The sequence below is a fragment of the Triplophysa dalaica genome, chromosome 1, assembly GCF_015846415.1.
Source record: "Triplophysa dalaica isolate WHDGS20190420 chromosome 1, ASM1584641v1, whole genome shotgun sequence".
NCBI lineage: Eukaryota > Metazoa > Chordata > Actinopteri > Cypriniformes > Nemacheilidae > Triplophysa > Triplophysa dalaica.
In genome coordinates this window covers 2,032,292-2,053,515 of record NC_079542.1, presented here as the reverse complement: position 1 = coordinate 2,053,515, position 21,224 = coordinate 2,032,292, and the positions used below count along the sequence as shown (strand labels likewise).

Genomic DNA, 21,224 nt, shown 5'->3' with positions numbered 1-21,224 from the left:
ACAACATTTGCAACAACCACACCAAGCATCCCCACCACAACACTGTTTGTGAAAGAGAGCACCACTGTCCCATCATCCACAGAGACAAGCAGAGCTGCAACAACCTCTACATCAGTGACAGCTACTCAAACAACTGGAGAGTCAAGAACAACAGAGACTGTTACAGAAAATGAAACAACTACATTTGAGACACCTGTGTCCATCACCACAAGACCGCCAAAGGTGGTGACAACAGGACTAACAAACCAACCAACCACCACATCTACAACAACAGCTGAAGAAACCACATCTACACCATCTGAACTGTCAACATCTTCTGTTCCAGCAACACATACTTCATTACCAGTTATAACATCCACAAAACCAACAACAGAAACAGAGACAACGGTTGTGCCAGTCACTACAGTTTTGTCCACAACAACAAGAGCTGAATCCTCCACTGAAGCTGAGATTACCACTGAGGGGGTTTCTTCAACAACAAAACCAATCAAAGCTGAAACAACATTTGCAACAACCACACCAAGCATCCCCACCACAACACTGTTTGTGAAAGAGAGCACCACTGTCCCATCATCCACAGAGACAAGCAGAGCTGCAACAACCTCTACATCAGTGACAGCTACTCAAACAACTGGAGAGTCAAGAACAACAGAGACTGTTACAGAAAATGAAACAACTACATTTGAGACACATGTGTCCATCACCACAAGACCGCCAAAGGTGGTGACAACAGGACTAACAAACCAACCAACCACCACATCTACAACAACAGCTGAAGAAATCACATCTACACCATCTGAACTGTCAACATCTTCTGTTCCAGCAACACATACCTCATTACCAGTTATAACATCCACAAAACCAACAACAGAAACAGAGACAACGGTTGTGCCAGTCACTACAGTTTTGTCCACAACAACAAGAGCTGAATCCTCCACTGAAGCTGAGATTACCACTGAGGGGGTTTCTTCAACAACAAAACCAATCAAAGCTGAAACAACTCTTGCCACCAGCACACCAAGCATCCCTTCCACTTCTGTTAATGTTGAGGAAAGTACGACTATAGTTTACAATACCACCACACTTCACAGACCATCCATCACACCTGTCTCAGAAACTGCCTTGACAAGTACCACTCCAAAGGGTTTCGTCTCGTCCACAACTATGGGAACATCAATTGCACCCATTACACAAACATTACCACCTTTCACTGGAAAAGTTCCAGTGTCTACATCTTCTTTTATTTCATCAACTTCAAGTGTTTGCTGCTTTGTAAATGGCACAGATTTTCAGTCAGGTACAACTACAAATTTGCATTTTTGGAAAGATTTTAATTGTTTAGAGAGATGTAATAATGTAAACTTCTCTTAATTCCAGGTGATATAATATATAATGTAACTGATGGCTTGGGTTGGTGCTTTACGGCATACTGTAATGTGACTTGTCATATTGTGAAGATTTCAACATCTTGCATCACTCCCTCACCCTCCACGCCCTTCACAACCACCCCTTCTTCTTCAACAACAACAAACAAGAACCAAACACAGCCTATCACACTAATATCTACTAATCCAACCATGGAAAGATCAACTACAACTTTTGAACGTAGTTGTTCTTCTCTTGACCCACCGAGACAGGTAAACCTTCCAATTTCCGTTGCTATGTTTCACAACTTTGTCATTTAAAAAAAATGTAATTATAGTAATGTTAAGTCCTAAATGCTGAGAAATATTATATGGCATGGGTTATGTGTCACTGTATTCTAACATTGGCTCAGTAAAATTGGAACAACAAATTTGCCTGATGAAGTTTTTATTTGCTTCGCAGGCCAATGACACTTGGCAGAGTGGATGTGAGATCTGTGTATGCGAGAGTGAAACACTGAATTACCATTGCCAGCCTATTACCTGTCCTTCTTTACCACCTGATTCTTGTGATGAGCCTGGAGAAGTTCTTGTCAATACGACAATCGACTGCTGTGAGACCTACGAATGCAGTAAGTGATCTTGAAAAGTATTAAGGACACATATACAGAAATTTCCAAACTCTGAATTATTGTTATGTTCTTGGCGAATACTTTCTTAAGGGAAACAGGTTTTGAGTGATGCTTTAAGGGGTTATGAATCTATACTGTAACATTCAGATCTCGAAATCTTACCAGTCAAAACCAAACAGTTATGACTACATCAGTGACTCCTTTGGACCTTAGTCAGGGTAGATGCCATATCTAATTATAGTGTATGTAGGTGAAAATGACACTGTGAGAAATCAACCCTTTAATAATGTGCAATTTTGTGCACCAGTTGTGTTAATATTATGTCTTAAAAAGACCATAGGTGTATGCCTAGTTTTATGTTTCTTGAATATAAAAGGGCTTCCACATTGGTTGGTCCATTGAGTGTTCAGAAACATTCCAATATATTAAAAAAATCTCCTGCCGTCGTTTACTGAATTCAATTATGTTTGAAATGATTCCACAGATTGCGATAAGAGCCTGTGCCCTATGGAGACGTTCCTCTGCCCTCCAGGCTTTATGCCATCCTACAATGTTAATGCAGAAAGCTGCTGTCCACAGTATAACTGCGGTGAGTATACAACCAGTCGCTCACAGTTGATGCTGCTTGACTGTTTACAAGACAAAAATGTAACCTCATTGCCATCTTGATCTTCACAGCACCAATGGAAGTCTGTGTCTATAATACCACGGTGTATCAGGTAAAATATTGATATCGCCTCTATACGGAAGTATGCATTTTTAAAAGACATCTAAAATACCTGACACTTGTCTCTCTAGCCCGGCTCATCTGTGCCAAGTGATGACCCTTGTTCGCTTTGTTACTGTGGTCGGAATGTCGACCCTGAAACACAACTGCTTCTTCCAGAGTGTGTGATGGTTGACTGCAACACGGTCTGTCCAGAGGTACAAAAAAAAACCAGGAAAATTTTTTTTAGATTTACTACATTTTGTGTATTAATTTGAAATAATGTTTTCATAATGTAATGGGAATGCTAGAAAAATGTCTTGGAATATTTGTCAGCTGGATAGTGGCCAGGAAGTGTGATGTCTTTCTCCCTCTCCTGTTCTTAAGGGTCATGAGTACCAAATGACTCCAGGTCAATGCTGCGGAGTGTGTGTTAGCACCGATTGTGTAGTTTCACTTGATAACATTACACACACCATCCCAGTGAGTTACTCAAGTGTTTATTTTTTACCACCTCGGTATCTGTCCTGTTTTTACCATTATAATGTGATTCGTTAATCAAATTAACGATTTACCGGGAAATATGTCTGTTTAACAGGTTAACCAGACATGGCAATCAGTTGATGATACATGTGTGAAATACACATGTGAACGAGTCAATGGACAGTCAATGACAGTTGAGAGTAAGACCACCTGTCCTGCCTTCAATGCTGAAGACTGTGTCCCTGTAAGTAACATTCACAAGTCAATGTGTTTGTATCACTTGAAAATGTATGGTAATATACATCAATGTTGTTTTTCTTTTTTTTCTATAGGGAACAGAGGCATTGGATGCAGATGGCTGCTGTCAAACTTGTAAGGAAAATACTTTTCTATTAAGAGTCTCAGCTGAGATGTTTGGGAAGATAATTGAAAATGAGTTAAACAACATATTTGTTATGATAAGCAGTCAATGATATCATAATGCATTTATTATTTATAAACATGAACTGTATAAATGCTCTACAAGTATTGTTGTTATTCTTAGCTTAATCATTGACTAATGTTAACAAATATACATTTAACCACATTGTACAGTGTTATCAAATTATTTTGCTTGCATATGAAACCTGTTCTTACAGATTTTGTGTTTGATGAAGTTATCACAACGTAAATTCTGGTAGAATTAATATAAACACTATAACTGTTTCCATAATTAATGGATGTTGTCTTTAAGACTGATCATTCTGATCATATTCAATTTCCCCAAGGTACACTGGAGAGTAAATGTAATGTCCAGAAGATCAGCACGATCCTGGTTAGCAATGGCTGTGCAAGCAGCGAGCCTGTGGAAATAACTTCCTGTACAGGATTGTGCGCCACTTCTTCTTTGTGAGTAATGACATCACAACTGAGCTGCATCTATCAACACACCTGCTTCTTGTTCCACATTTGAAGAGTTTGGTTCCAAAATGAGATGACTCCGTTTTCCACTTTTTTCAAAAATCATGTTTTTATGATGTTAGTTAGCTGTCTTTTTTGAGTTAATATGGCTTAAATCAAAACAAACCAACTGGAGTTGGATTGATATCAATTGGCATGCACAATAAAAAAACCTGTTATTATATGCAGAGTTATCTCATTTTGGAACCAAACTCTTCATTTGTAGAATTTCTAAAACCAATGCAAACCGATAGTTTAATAGTCTTACAGAAAATAAGTATACTTCAAATTCAATCTAGAGTTCACCATACTTAAACTTTATTATTTCTATTTTTAATAAATTACGTATTTTAAAGTATTTTAGTTTTTAGAATAAAATAAGTAAAGTAGTAGCACACTTGAATAACCTCTTTTTTTGCAAGGTTATGACAAAATTTACAAAAATGTTTTGCAGGTAAATAAATAATACACTCTTAAAAGAAATTGTGATTCTTGGCTCATTATCTAAGGGGAACCACTATAAGTGCTATATAGAAGTATATCTTTGTGCTTCAGTGGTTCCTCAGGGTGTCTTTAGCGGTTCTTTGGGATGACCGAGGTGCTATATAGAACCTCTAAAGAACCATACAGCACCGCTTCTGTATAAAGAACCTTCTTCAGTGGTTCTATATAGCACTTAATGTGGTGACCCATATGATTACGAGCACCAGTTAAATGTGAACATTAAAAGTAAGTTATGCAAACAATTGATGAAATACGAGCAAATTGAGAAAACTTACTTTACTTGTTGAGCCTGTTTGGGGAAATGTAGTGTTGTTTGACAGAGAAACTACACATACTATAATCGTCTTTCTTCTCTTATTTCGAAACAGATACTCGGCAGAGGCAAACGCTCTCGTCCATTCTTGTTCCTGCTGTCAAGAAATGACAACCAGTAAAAAGGAAGTGACTCTGACCTGCGCCGATGGATCAAACATCAATCACTCGTATATTTACATCGAGTCCTGTGGCTGCAAAGTCTCTAACTGCCCCAGTCAATCAATGAGGAGACGCAGAAGAAGAGTGTAAAACCATCTTCAACCCCCACAATACACTTGTACACCTGTCCAATGTAAACAAAATTAAAAAAGATTTCTATCTGTTCGTGTTATTGTTGTGAATCTGTCAATGTAAAAGCTTTAAAAATGTTGACGTCTCTCCTTGCTGTCATGACAATGAAAACTCTTTTAGTCTGCTTTTAGTCTACTAGCTCTTAATAAACTTTTGCACACTGACTTTTGCTGTTGTCTTTTTTTATGAGATTTTCGGACTAAATTGATCCGAATTACCTTTTAGAAATGTAGGGTGCAGATTATTTGTAGTTGTTGCTTATACAACTGACTGGACATTGGGTCTCAGTGACCAATAATTGCGCAAAATAATTCGTATTTACACGCACATTTTCACAAAAACGTAGTTATTCAGAACACTTGCAAACCCATGAATTCATTCTCGTCCTAAGCAAGCGCGCGCACAACGTTTTGGACCTGCCACAACGCAACCTTCCCAGAGAAAAATGTAAAAAGTATGTCCTAGCTGTAAAAAAATGGAGAACATTCTTTGAAATACAGAAAAAAATACATATATACAATATCTATATATAGGTGAATCGCGATTCGTTTGTGACTACTCGCACAATTTTCATGCAAGGCACTCCTGTTTTTGTCAAGTGCCTGATGTCCTGGGACAACATTTAAAACAACCAATCTGATTTCAGAAATAAATTTACAGTTTCTTTTCAATTTAATCTTCCAACCAGGCTTAGGTGCTTCTAGACCATTGTTTTTCCACTTATCACTTCCCTCTGATTTTAGGGGTAAGTTATGGTCATGGTTGGGGTTTGGTGTGGGTTTAGGTTTTATTTATAAAAATGCTGTCCGTAGGTCAACAAAATATGTTGTCCTGAGGACATCAACCACTTGGCAAAATCAGGTCGAGCTTTCATGCTTCGTGAATGTGATCCATTATCCTGCCTGATCCGGTCCAAACAACTTCCTCTGCAAACTCAAGACACACATATCAAAAACTTTGTAGTACTAAATAACCGTAATGATTGTGTAACCACGTCTTCCAGAGATCCACTGACTACTGGAGGTAAAAGACTTTTAATGTTCACAATGCTTCATGGAATACCTTACAAATAAAAATACTTCCAGTTAATTTAAATATCCCTCACTGGGAATAATTGGCCCACTTTTATGTTTATAAAAGTGTATTTTATGTGAAGTCACATACACATAAAAAGAAGAATAAAATATACTTGTTATATAGTGTTCTCCAACAGAAACCTGACTGTTGTCTATCGAGTTCGCACACTTTTAAGGGGCATTTCATGAATTAACTCTAAGATTGTCTTGAAAGGTTTTAAGACTATTGAAAAGAGAAATACATGGTGAAAATGAATTGTCAAATTTCAAACTCTCTGCAACCTGACATACCCAGAGCTCTTTAATAATCTTCAAAATAAATTATATTCATGTACATTTATGATAGTAAATTTTCTACATATATGAGCATACATCTTCATAACATGTTTAAGACACAGGAACACTAGAATAAAGATATGGTATAATGTCCTAACTGGACACACTTTTGTCCTCAACGTCATTAAAAAAATCATCCAAGGCATTCTGGAAAACATTCTGTTTTTGAATGCAGATTTAACGACGACAATAACACTTGTTAAATGTACTTACTACGATTAAGGGCTGACAGACGTACATGTGTATATTTACAGGTATTTTTGGTATAATGTTCTACATTGTTGGTACGGACGCAGTTGTCCGGTTACACCTCCTCTGCCATCTGAAGTAGAGAGTTTATGGCAGTATCCTTGTTTCCCTGTTGGGCCTCCAGGACGGTACGAATCACCTCCTTATCTAGGTTGGGGAACATATCCTGAAGGGCTTTAAGGTCCTCCTCACTACAGGCGGCACTCTGTGGCACGATGGGTGGGGCGGCCGGCATCCCCATGGGTACCACGCCTTGGTTGTACATACCAGGAACACCTATCAGCGGGATGACAAAAGACAAAAAGGCTCACTTCTGTGCTGTTGTTTTTTTATAAAAGCTCAAGTATCATAATGACGATTACACAAAATAATTTCATCCCTTGTTATGTGTATGGAACATTTAAGGGTTCTTAATGCGTAACATACAAACCTGCAATGGGCACGTAGCCAACTCCCTGCTGATATACTGTCGGCATCAGAACCACAGGCTGCGCTGGCATCATCATTCCGGCTGGCATTGACTTAAACAAAAGACCAAAGAGACAGAGACTGAGAACATGATGGACAAAGAACAGAAATTCTGTTGTTTTCTCAGGCATCTCAGCAAAAGTCAGAATGTTGAGCTAATAAACAGCAAAAACACAATTGTGTAATTTTTGCATACATGGAATAAAAATCGTATGCTAAAAATCGACCTCAACTTTTTATCACTCTCTCACAATTGTATTATGCCAAAATCAATAAGAAAATGGAAGAGACACGTACATTTTTCACCAGATACTAGGGCTGCACGATTCATCGAAAAGAAACCGGACGCGATTTAGCGGTTGGCTGCGATGTTTTATGCGCAGTTTCTCAGTGAAATACTGTTAAATGCAGTCGCACCCGAAACCAGAGGGCACAGAGAAACTCCAATGCTCCATAGAAGAAACACCACACGTATCATCAGGAAATACCGTCTTCCTATCTGGCATCTTTCAATCACTCTTTCACAAGCCTCCTCAGGAATTTTCATGATAAAAATGTATATTTATTATAATGATGTTTGCCTGGTGTTGCTTTTTTAAAGGTTTCAAGCGACTCAAACGCGCAGTTCGTTCAGATGGAGCAGCATTTCCCCTCAGATCACAGAGCAATGCTTCACGGCCAAGCTGCGCATAAAACATAATGCACCCTTTGCGATTTCACCATCGCGATACCCACATCGATCACGGTTTGAATGGGAATTGCAAATTATCGTGCAGCCCTACCAGATGCAGAGATAAAGTTTAGACACTCTCTCACAATCTAGCTAAATATTGGTTTCATTGAAGATCCATATCAATTAATATCAATAACTATTTCAATTCAAGCATTTGAAATGAATATTAACTTCACAATATTTGAGGCTCAAATTGTTGTAAATATGCACGGGGGAGGGGCTTACGGAAGAAAGCTTGGGAACCATTGATCTAGAATAGAGATGTAACGGTGTGAAAATTTCAGATCACGGATATCAATATTATCACAGTTTTATTAACATGTTCTGGAAATGTCAAAAAAGTACTTTTAAACCAACTTTAATTTTGAGGCCTGTAAATGCACTTTTGTTTGATTTACATCAAATAAATAACATATTAGTCATGGCACGTTGGGGGCATGAGATAAAAGTGTCCTAGTTCAGATTAAACAACCTTAAGGGGGTAATTCTGATGTTCATTTAAAGACAACACACTTCAGCAAATCATCCGTCTGCGTTTATTGTGAGATACCGGGTGTACTTTAGGACCCAGGAGAAAGAGTCATGACATCTGCGCTCATAAACGAAGAAACAAGCTGAATTGATTTTCAAACTCATCAGATCACATCATTTATTGAAAAATGAATAGAGATGATGGGTCTGTATAAAGAAATGCGTGTCAGAATGTCAAAATTTCCACAAATGTGCACATTTTTGTCTTTAATAGGGAAGCAGGAGCAGATGTGAATAAACAGTATGTCTAGTCTTATTTTGTTCCGAATGTCAATACTCCTGACTCAAGATTCATATCTAATTTATACTCTTGATAACTTTGTTTGATGCTGGACAGGGTTTTTCAAGCGTAACACTGGTACAGTCAAATATGACGTGGTAATACCAACCTTTGGACGTTATTTTCAAGGTAAACCATTAAACCAGTAATCGTTACATCCCTAATCTAGAATAAACATTAGATATGTGCACGCAGAGTGCAAATATTCGTAGAAATGCCATCTCTTTAGACTGGATATACTTACTGAATATCACACCTAACGTCCTGACTAGATTTTGACTGTCCAGAGTCAATCATTGGATGTTAAACCGCAACAGAACCATAGACAGAAGTATTGATGAAGTCAGGACTCACAGCAAAAGACATGACCAGATTAATCATGCCTTCTTTATCATCTCCCTGTCTGCCGCTCAAACTGTACCACTCATCCACCACGCTGCCTTCCCGCAAACCCTCTGGGACTGTCACGTGTGTCCATGCGATGCGATCATCCATGGAGAACGCCCGCTGTCAACCAACACAATTAACATCAATCATCACTTCAAACCGGTCAGTGCAAGCAAATAAATCAGAAACAAAGGACAAGTACATTCGTGAAGTATGTTTATTTGATTCTGACCTCATCGAAGATCTCCAGATAGAAGGAGTCCACTCCAGGTGGTACGGTGCACTGAATCACTTTGTTCCAGCGTGGGTTCTTTGCCCCGTTGTGAGCTGTCGGCGTCTCATACACGGCATATCCGAGTCGAATCCGGCAGTAAGGGTCCATGCGCGTCATACCGTAGTTCTTTGCTAGCTTAGCCTGTGAAAAACAGGAGTTTGATATATAGATTTATATATAAACGGGTTTTAGATTAAAAGTTATATTTGTAAATCAAAATATATATTTTAGTTGCTGCGACAGGTTCATTTATTTCAAATCGTTTCATTTTCTCAACATGCCAGCATTTGAAGGCTATTAAAAAATATATAAATCATAAAAATTATAATATAATAAAACTGTTGAGATGTAGAATAAAAAGTGTTTTTCAAGCATTTTCCCAAAATATAATAACTTGCTTTACATTTAGCGTTATAATAAAAACAGTCATTTAAACTGTAAATGACTGTTTTTCTTCAAATAAATAAATTAAGTCAAAATTATTCTGCTTGATCTGACTGATCAGTAAAGTCTGTTGAAGTTAAACAGTTAACAGTTATACTAGCTGTTCTGGGAACTGTTTTGCAAAATGAAAATGATTGTCTAACTTTAGTAAAGAAGTCACCTGACAAAGCATTTTAATGAGTAATCAGCACATGCAGATGTACCTGTACAACTGTGACACTGAGACGGCCAGCGGCTACCAGAGATCCTCCGAACTGCAGCTGCCGGGCGGCCTGGGCGTCTAACTGCACCTGCTGCTGCTGCTGAGTCGGTGCGATCCTCAAGAAGTCCTGAGGCAATTCACCAACAAAGACCTGAAAACAGCAAAGAAATGCATTTTAGATAAGACAATATTGTTTACAGTTCATCCTAAGAATTCCACTGCAGTATATTTTGTATCTGTATATCAGCTGTGTACAGCCTTCTAAAATAAAACTATTGAAATTCTTAATTGTTTCCATTAGTGTTGTAGTCGAGACCACCAAAACAGAGACCGAGACCTGAGGGTGTCGAGACCAAAACAACACCAAGCCAGGCCGAGTCGAGACCAAGTCCAGCATTCCGAAAATTCATTCAAAAGATCCACAAAACACTAAAAACTCATAATAAAATAAAAGTAACTTGGTTGATTTATTGTGCATAAATCGATGTGTAGGATGTTTTACGTTCTGTGTTTTATCAGCCCATCACTGTAAAATATTAAAAATGTTGTGCAGGTAATGATTCCAACAACTAAACATAAAAACCGGTAACTACCCAAGATGAATTTAAGTTTGTGACCTCCAACAAAAAAAACATTCAGTGACTTAATTTATTTCATTGCTTTTTTATCAATAGCAAAATAGCTGTGTTTTGCTCAGAAATGCACAAGAGTTTTATATTTGTTCTAGATTTGAAATTTGTTTAATCATGTCCAAAACTTAATTCACTTATTAACTCGATGTTTATTGAATAATTATACAAATCAATATCACAAAAGATTGTATTAAATAAAAAAAACAAGATCTCATTCAAGTACTTTTTTGATATCACATCTCGGATATTATGGGCCTTTGTATGTATTCATTTTGTTGACAGATTTCTTTAATACAATCGCCCATTCTTCTCTTACCAGCAGTAAGAGCATTAGTAGCTAATGCACACTCAAGTCACTTGCACTATTGTATAGTCTATATTGTTATCTGTTCATAACCACCTGTACATTAATGTTCACAGTATATAGCCTTCTGTCTATATTGTTCATAGTACATACCGACTGTCACATTTTCATAGTACATGGCCATTTTATAGTATTTTCCTAATATTGTATTCTGTATTTATTCACACTGTATATCCTGCACTTGCTAATTGCACTTCTGGTTAGACCTAAACTACATTTCGTTACACTGTACTTGTATATGTGTAATGGCCCATAATACAAAGGCCCATAATATCCGAGATGTGATATCAAAAAAGTACTTGAATGAGATCTTGTTTTTTTATTTAATACAATCTTTTGTGATATTGATTTTGTATAATTGTAATGACAATAAAGTTGAATCTAATCTAATGAATCTAATCTAAGAGTAACACAAGTAACAGAAGAATCAAATAAACAACAAGTGTTGAATGCTTTTAAACCCAGTTTTACAATCCCATGAATGATGTTAACACACAAATCAGCCATTGCACCAGCAGTTTAGTTTTATTCCCACAGTTGTGGTTTTGACCTGTCTTGAAATAAAATCCAGAGACCACAAGTCTGAGACCAAGACAAGACCGAGACCAAACACAGTTGAGACTGAGAGAAGACAAGACCATCAAAAAAATGATCAAGACCGGTCTAGAGTACTACAACACTAGTTTCCATTACAAATACCATTATGACCCATCAGCTGTGAACAGATGAAACCATTACAGAATGTTTTTATGTATTGTGTTTTGGGTCTCATTCCAACAGGCTTTTATTTTGTGATCTATTGGCTCCTATCCAGTAGATGGCACCACAAGCAGAGACAACACCACATAACATTATGGTTTCCATTAAAACCAATACACCCATTACATTAGAATTTCTGTGATGCTTTATTTTAAGTTAATTTTACGAACTGATATTATGAAGCATTACATAAAAGACGCTTTGTAAAAAAGAGATCAGCGCATCATCATCAACTTCAAAAGCTCACAGAAATGTTATTGTTTACGTCTTGTTTTGTTGCGAGATGTGACAGTGTGAAGTTGTAGTGTCATTTCAATCGACATTGTCGTCTATCTCTGGTATTGTCGTGGGTTTCTTTGTATATATATAATGATCAAATATTGCGCAGATTCCGGATGGTTATTGTCATTATGTGAAAATGACGCTCATCTCTTGTTCTAACAGTGTACAGTAAGAATAAAGTCTCACCTGCCCCCTTTGCGTACTCATCGTTGTTGCCATGTTGACCGTAGATGTGATGTAGATGTGTTGCTGTTAAAATAAAGACAAAATTAAAACAAATATTACCGAGCGATATGTTACAGCTCAGCTCGAGAAATGCGGAAGTGATTGACCACACCAGCCCCGCTCCACTGAGAACTTCAGAATAAAAGTCTCTGCTGGACAATTCAGAACCGAAGGGATGCCAATTTGAAGTTCGAAGACGTTTGAAATAATAAAGTAGTTTTCAATAAAATAAATATCGGAATTAAAATGATATATTCTATATATATATAACATCAATCAATGCTCGAAGTGGCATACATATTTAGTTACAGTAAACAATATATCCTTTTTGATCGTATCATGGACTCTATGGTAGCAGAACACTTTTTCTCAGAATGCTGTAACAGCACAGCACAGTCTTTAAAATGGAAAAATGAAACCATAAAAACAAAAATGCTCTGTTTTTCAGCATATTGTTGTTGTGTTGGACCACTACTCTCAGGTGTGAATCCATGTTCATTTTGTAGCTCAGTATCTTCATCTATCGTATCAGTGTTTGTCTGCTTTACTACATTATGTAAGATGACTCAATTAATTCTGCTAAACAGGCTATGGTTCTATAGACATGATAATGAGGTGGTTTTACCTGTGATACACGATTAAAGTTTAAGGAGGGGTTTAAGATCTAAATTCACTTCCTGATTCAATATTAGGAGCTTCAATTTTCTGATGTGCAGTAAGGTAAGACTGTTGAGTTAAATGTGATATATCATTTTCTGTAAAGAAGCTTCACCTTATATGCAATGCTATATGTTTTATTAATAAACTATAGTTTTATCTGGATATCAATGTGGAAATATGGTTAAATGACCAGACACATACCTTGCGAAGGGAGGTATTTAGTTGCTAATTTACTTCTAATATATTCAAGTTTATTATTTTGACTGTTATCTCTCACGGGTTGTTGTTTAAATCAGTGTCGACACTTCGCACTTAAATAGAGAATAACATAAATCGAACGTGGAACCAGGAAATCCAACCCGGAAGCCAAGCTGTCATGTCCCAGGGTTGCCAGTTCCGTTGGATGAAGCTCATTTGACAACGAACAAAGTATATTATTAATTCAATCATTTTTTGAGAAAATCGTGACCTTATATCAAACCAGCTGGTAAAAATAATAGTTTCGATAGGAACAGGCCCACAATGGTTGTGCTTAAATAATTGAGTCAATTTCAGGTAACGTTTTGTCAGTGAATGTTTAAGTCAAATTATTATAAAGAGTATCAATTACTGGACAACAGCCATACAAATGTAATGAATAACAATAATAACGACTACTGAAAATCTGTGACAAATCTTGAGCACGTACAGAGTGCAGACTTTTCATGCAGACCTGGCAACTCTAGCAGTCCGCCCAGAAGTTCATAACGTATCAGGAAGCTGCTGACGCGTAATGTTGTCATGATGAACTAATGAACGTGAATCCACCGGATTTAACTCTTTTTCTTTTGAATTATGAACAGGAGCCAACTAAAACGATCCAGGATATTAAGAATGGCCCTTTCAGACCCCATGCATCAGGAGGACAAAGACGAGCCGTTTGTACTGAGAGCGGTCAAGATCGCGATGGTCGTGGCTCTGTACTGGTTCATCTCCATCACGATGGTCTTTCTCAATAACGCTCTGTTAGACAGCAGGGAGCTGGATGCACCTATATTCGTCACGTTTTTCCAGTGTGTGGTCAGCGTGGGACTTTGTTGGGTCATGCATTTTCTGTCCAAGCTGTGTCCGGGGCGCGTGGATTTCCCCTCGTTGAAACTGGATCTGAGGGTGTCCAGGGAGCTGCTTCCTTTGTCTTTGGTCTTTATAAGCATGATCACATTTAACAACCTGTGCCTGAAGCACGTGGGAGTTGCCTTCTACACCGTTGGTCGGTCGCTTACCACCGTTTTTAACGTCATTTTATCGTACTTCGTTCTGAAACAGACCACGTCTTTATACGCGTTGATGTGTTGTGGAATCATTCTGGGTGAGTTTCATTTCTCATCACCTGTGTTTTCTCTGCAGCGGGTACAAAGTCAAAAGAAAATTCTTTCGTGTTACAGATTATTGATATTAAGATGAAAGTGCAGTCTGTGAATGGGGAATAGAGTACAGGTCTACTAGCGAATGAGTACCGCCTTCCAGAAAAAACAACCAATCATCAATCGAAAAAGACTTACAGTCACCTTGGGGGAGGGGCTTTGTGCGGAGAGTTGTCAAACTTTGGGCATGCGCAGTAGGCTGGAGCGACTGTTGTGCGTAAATTGAGCTTTAAAAAAATACGAAAAGGTGTTACAATTGGTGCCACAATTGCTTATCATAAATATTTGTTTAGTTGTGACCCAAGATATTTCAACGGAGTTTCCTAAAATGACGATTTCTCCTGTAGGGTATATGCTAAAGACTGAATTTTTCTGTTCAATGAAATGCCTGGGTGGACTAGCAAAAGATTTTTAACGAAAGCACAGAATACTCAACCCAACCTTGAGTTTTTAAGCGAACATCTCTATTTGATAACACTCTGAACGATAACGATAACAAAAACGTAAATTGTTTATTTGTGTGAGAATCACAAAGCCTACATGACATTCATTCAACAGGATAAGTTCATATTCATCATCCATTTTACATGTTTTACAGTAGCAATTGCAAACCTAATACATTTTCTGGTGGCACTATTTTTCTAATGTTGTTGAGGATCCCATTAAATAACATATCACATCAGAAATCTATACTGACATTTGGTTTTGCTTATTCCTCTTAGGTGGTTTCTGGCTCGGTGTGGATCAAGAAGGGGTAGCCGGCTCCCTGTCCTGGACGGGCGTCGTTTTCGGTGTCTTGGCCAGTCTGTGTGTTTGTCTTAATGCCATCTTTACAAAGAAAGTGATGCCAGTGGTGGACGGAAATTTATGGAAGCTCTCTTACTACAACAACCTCAATGCCTCTGTGCTTTTTCTACCGCTCATTGTGGTATTCGGTGAAGTGGGAAATTTGATTAATTTTACCGGACTGACACACTTTCATTTTTGGGGCATGATGATTTTGGGTGGAATATTTGGTTTTGCCATCGGTTATGTAACAGGACTTCAGATCAAGTTCACCAGCCCGTTGACGCACAATGTGTCCGGCACAGCCAAAGCGTGTGCTCAGACGGTGATGGCAGTAACGTACCAGGCCTCCAGTAAGAGCGTGCTCTGGTGGACCAGTAACTTGATGGTGTTGACTGGATCTTTTGCGTACACGTGGGTCAAAGGACTTGAGATGAAGAAAATTAAAGCACCTGTGGACACAGAAAGCACAACTCCTCTAAAGACTAAAGACGACTCCGGGGTGTAGAAGTTTTTTCAAAGCCTTTAAATGCCTTTATTTTAGAGACACTTTGTTTTGTGAATTTACCCGTTTTATACTATTATATGGTTGTTTGATCATTTTACGTATTTAAATGATTTGTTGAAATATATTAAAGCAGCTTTTTTAATCATAACATTTGTTTAATATCATTTTTTACCTGACATGTTAAACTTGTCGCATAATACACAACATTGTCATATTATCATGTCATGTGCATCTATCCGAAGTTCTAAAATTGCAAGGGCCCTTTTGTGTAACCAAGTTTAAATGAATGTGTGAGGGATAAGTTAACTTTCATATACAAAAGGAATGGGACGATATTGTGCAATTATTTTTCTCAGTTTCTTAAAGAATTATGGTTAAATGCCTCATTAGAAAGCCAGATATACCGATATACTTCCGGTTTAGTATTCCATTTGGGACGATAATGTCCTTCTAAAATTCACACTCTACATGGTTCAAATGCTATATTGTATGTCATTTTGGACACAGCTGGGTTTCTTTAGTTTAAAATATATCAACAAAATAATCTTAACAATTATTCAAATAAATTCAAATAGCAGCATGACAAAAACAGAAATACAATACAGTACAAGGGGCATAATCAGCATACATTACCTTCAAATGATTATATAGCTTGAGGGTTTTTTCATGATGCACGAGTTTGAAGAAGATCAGTAAATCTTTCTGGAAATGTAAGAAAGTGTGTGGGAAGGGGGTATCAAGTAATCTGCATTTATGAACAGTAATTGGTCAAAATCACAATATTATTAACCACCTTTTTATTATTAACCTTATTTCTCTTTTTAAAATCAGGAGAGTCAGGAATTACATATTAAAAAAATTAGCCAAACATAAAGATCATCCCAGAGTTTTGTAGAGAATTTTCATATATTCGGCGTCACAAAAGTGCACTCATTACAATCCATGATATACAGACGTAGTTCCAGGAAATGCCAGCAGTCATATTCTATCGCTGTTTTCCAAACCTTTTCAGGTATTTTCATGATAATAAAGTATATTTATAATGATGATGAGTGTTGCTTACGACTCAATCTCGTAGTGGTCTTAGAAATCAGCAGTACTTTCTACTGATCAAAGAGCTGTATCATTTTGTAATGGTGGTGATTATCTCAGGATAAACTATGACCATGAATGAAACAATTGAAAGCACAGCTGAGGGATTCCAGTGATATTTTATGTAGTAATTAGTTTCTTCTCTCTTTATTCTTCACGGGGTTTGTTTTACAATATCTGCTGTGCACGTCTCTGAGAAGCAGGGCAAACGTGTCAATGCAGTTTATATTTCAGAATGGGGGAACACGCCCGTATTGATGACACACCTCAGAAGTGATAGAAAGTTTCAGGTTGAAAAACAGCTTTCTGTATCAGAACTACTCACACGACAATGTACATTTGCCCGTAGATTGTTGCTCTTAATTCATCCTTGAGTTTACTCAAATTTAGCAGTATTTGTGACATCTGGCTGATGTTGAGGAATAATTCAAGCTTGCAAGCATGAAATGATGAAATGATTCTTACTTGAAAGAGTAAAAACTATAAACTCTAAAACTATAACAGAAGAATTGCTTTACTCATGTAAACTGGTGTCATCAGAACCTCAAAATTCAAATAAAATCAAACACATGCCAACTTTTTCTTAATCTGATTGAATGCTGTGCTGATAAAAAATATTTCAATTACTGATTCAAGTCAGGTAAAATGGGCCAAATATGGTATATAGCATCATGTGTCTACATCTTAGAGGCAATATCAATAACTATAACTATAACCGATGTAGTATTTGATGCTTCAACACCTGTTGTGAAATGTCGCCTACCAATTTTTTTTATGTGGGCAGGGTAGAGTTTCACATGAAGCTTGTCAGAGAAATTGTAAGGAAAGTGTGTCTGACACGGTACATTTCATTCATCACTAATAAGGGTACTAATGCAATTATAAGCAAGTTTCCCAACAAAGCAAAGATTTATCAATGTTGATAAACATGTAGAGGGCTGATCTGCAGATTACTCGTGTCCTTCACTGCAACCTTTAAATAAATAAAAATGATAATCACATCACACTGGTTTTCTTAAAGGGATAGTTCACCCAAAAATGAAAATTATTTCTTTATTTACTCACCCTTAGGTTGTTCCAAACCTGAATAAGTGTAATTTTGCTAAACACAAAGGAAGATATTTGGAAAAATGTCAGTAACAGATCTCATCCCCCATTTACAGCCATAGGGAAAATAAACACTACAGGAGTCAATGGGGGATAAGATCTGTTTGGTTACTGACATTCTTACAAATATCTTCCTCCGTGTTTAGTAGAACAAAGAAATACAGGTTTGGAACAATCTGAAAGTACAATCTGAGTGAGTAAATTATGACAGAATTTTCATTTTTTGTGAACTATCACTTTAATTCAAATTTTGCTTTTGTTTAACTTTCTACTTTATGAAATACATTTATGGAGTTGTTGCTATGGCACACTTAAGACAATAGTGTCAATTTACTGTTAAAAAAAAGATGTAAGCTAAAATGACCTGTGTTGTTCTCTTCTACATTGGCACATTAAAACTAAACAGCAGGCCCATTTTACCTGTATATACACAGAATATACTGTATATTTATATATTTAAGAGACCCAAGTTAATTTAAACAAATATTATAAGATCATATCATATTTGAAGGTATTATAAGTCATTTTCCATGATAGTGACCCACTTTAGCTGACTTCACCTTACTATTTGGAAAAGCAGTTTTCAACAAACCATTTAGATTTCATATATCAGCTTGTGAATATAGTCTCAACAAGTGCATCCTTTTACAGCAAATAAACAAAAACCTAAAGATCCTTTCAATACGTGTTGCTGTCAAACAGATTTTTATATACTATTTACACGTATACTGATAATATGAACTTGACTAATATTAAACTTGATAATGAGAGTTAATACATAATTGAATATAAATTGAGAGTTAACATTGCGGTTATTGCATTGTTACTAGAAGAGTTTCATAAATGTTGTAGAACAGGTTCATTTAAAGGGCATCCTGTTGACTTCCATTGACCTCTGCTCATGGCTAAATGTGTGGAAATGTTTGCATGTAATAGACAGTGAAATATTGCATTACAGTTCATTGAAGAGTGTGATTCTTAAAACAGATTCATTTTGTGTGATGTATAGAATGAGAAAATGCAAGAAGGTCACCAGTCAACACCACCATCAATTTCACTGTTCCATCAGTGGTACTTTACAAGCTGGTTCAATCCATTTTTACACATTTTTCCTTTGAGCGGGCTTTTTTTGTGACCCCGGGTCGCATATTTGAGTATTCACGCTTTGTGTCAGGAATTATAAATACTGCTTTGCATTATGCCCTGAACTTCATTTCTGTTTATAGAGCAAATGAGAAGATAAAGCATTCTGTATGACAGGAGAAACCAAACAAAACACGACAGGCCAGCAGCGATCTACAAAGATCCTTTCAACATAAATGATTTGACTCGATTAGCTAAAGCACTCATTGACCACAAAATAAAAGTGCTTAAGTGGGATTTTAGCAGAAATGCTGTATAAAAGAACAATGTTTGTTACTAATCACATGTTTAACAGCTATACAACTAATTTATCGTTAGAGATGCAATCAGAATTTATTGAAAGTGAAAATTAAACTTACATTTATACAAAACTATAGTTGCTCCAATGGGCGTTTCGGCCGGTAATTTATTTTTTCGAGCTTCAGCCTTGTCGACCAAGGCATTTTAACCTCAAAATACGCTCTGAGCTGCAGAAAAAAGACGCTGGCATTTAAAAAAGTTCTCATGGTTCTGGACGCTTGACTGAATGGTTCCTCTATGGTATCACTGTGAAGAACCATTTTAAGCACCTTTATGCTTAAAAACATTTTCGTATTTTTTTCACAAAAGGTTTTTATAGATGTCTGCATCAACCGTGCAGTATATTAAAACAGTTTATTAAAAATGAGTAAAAACAGGGGCCTCGTTTATAAAATGTTGCGTAGAAACCGTCCTAAATGTGATTTATATCTCAAAGTGCGTCTAGTCTGATTTATATAAACTACGTATGCACAGAAAACGTGTATACAGGCTCTTGAAATTGCACGCAGCTGAACAGTTTCAGATCTCCACCTTTTAACGATGTCTTATTAATGTATTAATGTCATTGACAGATAGCCTATCAGAGCACCTGTCAACATCCAAATCCTTTACGAGAGGCAAGAATGGGTTATATTTCCAAAAACAGACAAGTGTACATCTGCACTTTTCCACATGGATTTTTGAATGCACCCACTCTACGATGAAATCCGTACGTGCACACGTTTAATAAATGCGGGCCACAGGAGAATATCAGTGAGATTCCTTACATTTACATAAAGTATATATTCCAGCTAAAAGAAAAATGTGAAAGTCTAATAATTACACATCTGAACGAGGTTTGACCCAGAGAAAAAAAGCATGTTGATGTTGCTTGCTCTCGGCAATTTACATTGTAAATTGTTGAACGTGTCTAATGTTCATGAAGAGAGACAGATGAGCGTGATGGTGACAGGGAGGAGGGGAGACAGGTGAATGTGTCATCATCATACTGATAAAAGTCACAGTGTTGATTGTTAAAGACAGACAGACAGACAGACAGACAGTCTCAGCTTTAATCAGACATGGTGAAGCTTTTCAGGAGTCTGCTCATCTTACAGGGTAAAGTACAACATTTATTGTCCTTCAATTGTTATTTTACATTTCTCTTGGTTTACAAATTAATATTTAATTTCAATTTGTAAAATTTCAAATGTATTTATTACTTAGTTCTTTTTCATAAATATACAGCCCATTGGAATGTGGTTGGAATAGCCAAATACTTCTTGCAGTACAGGGAAAATGTCTCATTGTTTGTGCTTTATTTTTCTCATATTATTATATACTCGATTGAAGTGGGCTGCTCGTTAAACTTGTGTGATGGGAACTGTCTTCAAATGTCCATAAAAATCACCACGATAGAGATTAATGTGATAACATTGCTCAGAAAAGTGAAAATAGACATTTCTAGGGTACCTTAACTTTCCAAAACTGTCCAAATTCTTGCTGGTTCACGATATGACAATCTGCCTACCTTAATATTAAAGGCCAATGGCAAAAATAAATACACTGATTTAATCTCAAGATCACAAAAACATTTTATTAAATACCAACAATATCAAAGTCTGATCATTAGATATTACATTTGAATTTTTTTTTAATTGAAAGTGCCACTCAAGGTAAGGTTTTTGCAATTCGAATAAGCATTAAATAGCAAGGTGGAGATTTTTGCGGACACGTTTTCGTTTGATTCGCGGAGCAGTTTGTCCGTTC

The 21,224-nt window shown here is 36.8% G+C and overlaps 3 protein-coding genes across 6 annotated transcripts; 2 read left to right on the top strand and 1 right to left on the bottom strand.

Annotated features, from left to right (window-relative positions):
• The first annotated feature begins 311 nt into the window (after positions 1-311).
• Positions 312-5,398, top strand: LOC130435676 (mucin-2-like). Its single transcript, XM_056766487.1, has 11 exons — positions 312-1,297; positions 1,378-1,637; positions 1,828-1,996; positions 2,481-2,585; positions 2,675-2,715; positions 2,795-2,920; positions 3,090-3,185; positions 3,301-3,429; positions 3,518-3,557; positions 3,953-4,073; positions 4,997-5,398. Exons 1-11 carry the CDS (start codon positions 1,165-1,167, stop codon positions 5,190-5,192), a joined length of 1,416 nt encoding a protein of 471 aa, XP_056622465.1. The 5' UTR covers positions 312-1,164; the 3' UTR covers positions 5,193-5,398.
• Positions 5,399-6,252: 854 nt separating this feature from the next.
• Positions 6,253-13,843, bottom strand: tollip (toll interacting protein). Of its 2 annotated transcripts, none has more exons than XM_056767769.1 (7): positions 13,825-13,843; positions 12,438-12,500; positions 10,216-10,365; positions 9,527-9,709; positions 9,262-9,414; positions 7,326-7,416; positions 6,253-7,171 (listed from the first exon to the last, which is right to left on the bottom strand). In XM_056767769.1, the coding sequence occupies exons 1-7, from the start codon at positions 13,840-13,842 to the stop codon at positions 6,951-6,953; spliced, it is 879 nt and encodes a 292-aa protein (XP_056623747.1). In that variant the 5' UTR covers position 13,843; the 3' UTR covers positions 6,253-6,950. The 2 variants fall into 2 exon arrangements, with proteins under 2 accessions (XP_056623747.1, XP_056623828.1); XM_056767850.1 differs by lacking the exon at positions 13,825-13,843 and adding an exon at positions 13,338-13,476.
• Positions 13,012-15,981, top strand: slc35c1 (solute carrier family 35 member C1). 3 transcript variants are annotated; one of them, XM_056767566.1, is made up of 3 exons: positions 13,012-13,196; positions 13,979-14,484; positions 15,262-15,981. In XM_056767566.1, exons 2-3 carry the CDS (start codon positions 14,010-14,012, stop codon positions 15,831-15,833), a joined length of 1,047 nt encoding a protein of 348 aa, XP_056623544.1. In that variant the 5' UTR covers positions 13,012-13,196; positions 13,979-14,009; the 3' UTR covers positions 15,834-15,981. The 3 variants fall into 3 exon arrangements, with proteins under 3 accessions (XP_056623544.1, XP_056623635.1, XP_056623461.1); XM_056767657.1 differs by lacking the exon at positions 13,012-13,196 and adding an exon at positions 13,428-13,565; XM_056767483.1 differs by lacking the exon at positions 13,012-13,196 and having other exon boundaries at positions 13,852-14,484.
• The last annotated feature ends 5,243 nt before the right edge of the window (positions 15,982-21,224 follow it).

Excerpts from the sequence above, each read along its gene's own strand:
- LOC130435676 (XM_056766487.1), top strand. The coding sequence starts at position 1,165 with ATGGGAACATCAATTGCACCCATTACACAAACATTACCACCTTTCACT. Across the intron at positions 1,638-1,827 it reads CTCTTGACCCACCGAGACAG|GCCAATGACACTTGGCAGAG; the intron begins GTAAACCTTCCA and ends TTTGCTTCGCAG. Across the intron at positions 3,430-3,517 it reads ATGCTGAAGACTGTGTCCCT|GGAACAGAGGCATTGGATGC; the intron begins GTAAGTAACATT and ends TTTTTTCTATAG.
- tollip (XM_056767769.1), bottom strand. Across the intron at positions 9,710-10,215 it reads TCAGTGTCACAGTTGTACAG|GCTAAGCTAGCAAAGAACTA; the intron begins GTACATCTGCAT and ends TGTTTTTCACAG. Across the intron at positions 9,415-9,526 it reads ATCTGGAGATCTTCGATGAG|CGGGCGTTCTCCATGGATGA; the intron begins GTCAGAATCAAA and ends GTTGGTTGACAG.
- slc35c1 (XM_056767483.1), top strand. The coding sequence starts at position 13,971 with ATGAACAGGAGCCAACTAAAACGATCCAGGATATTAAGAATGGCCCTT. Across the intron at positions 14,485-15,261 it reads GTGTTGTGGAATCATTCTGG|GTGGTTTCTGGCTCGGTGTG; the intron begins GTGAGTTTCATT and ends TATTCCTCTTAG.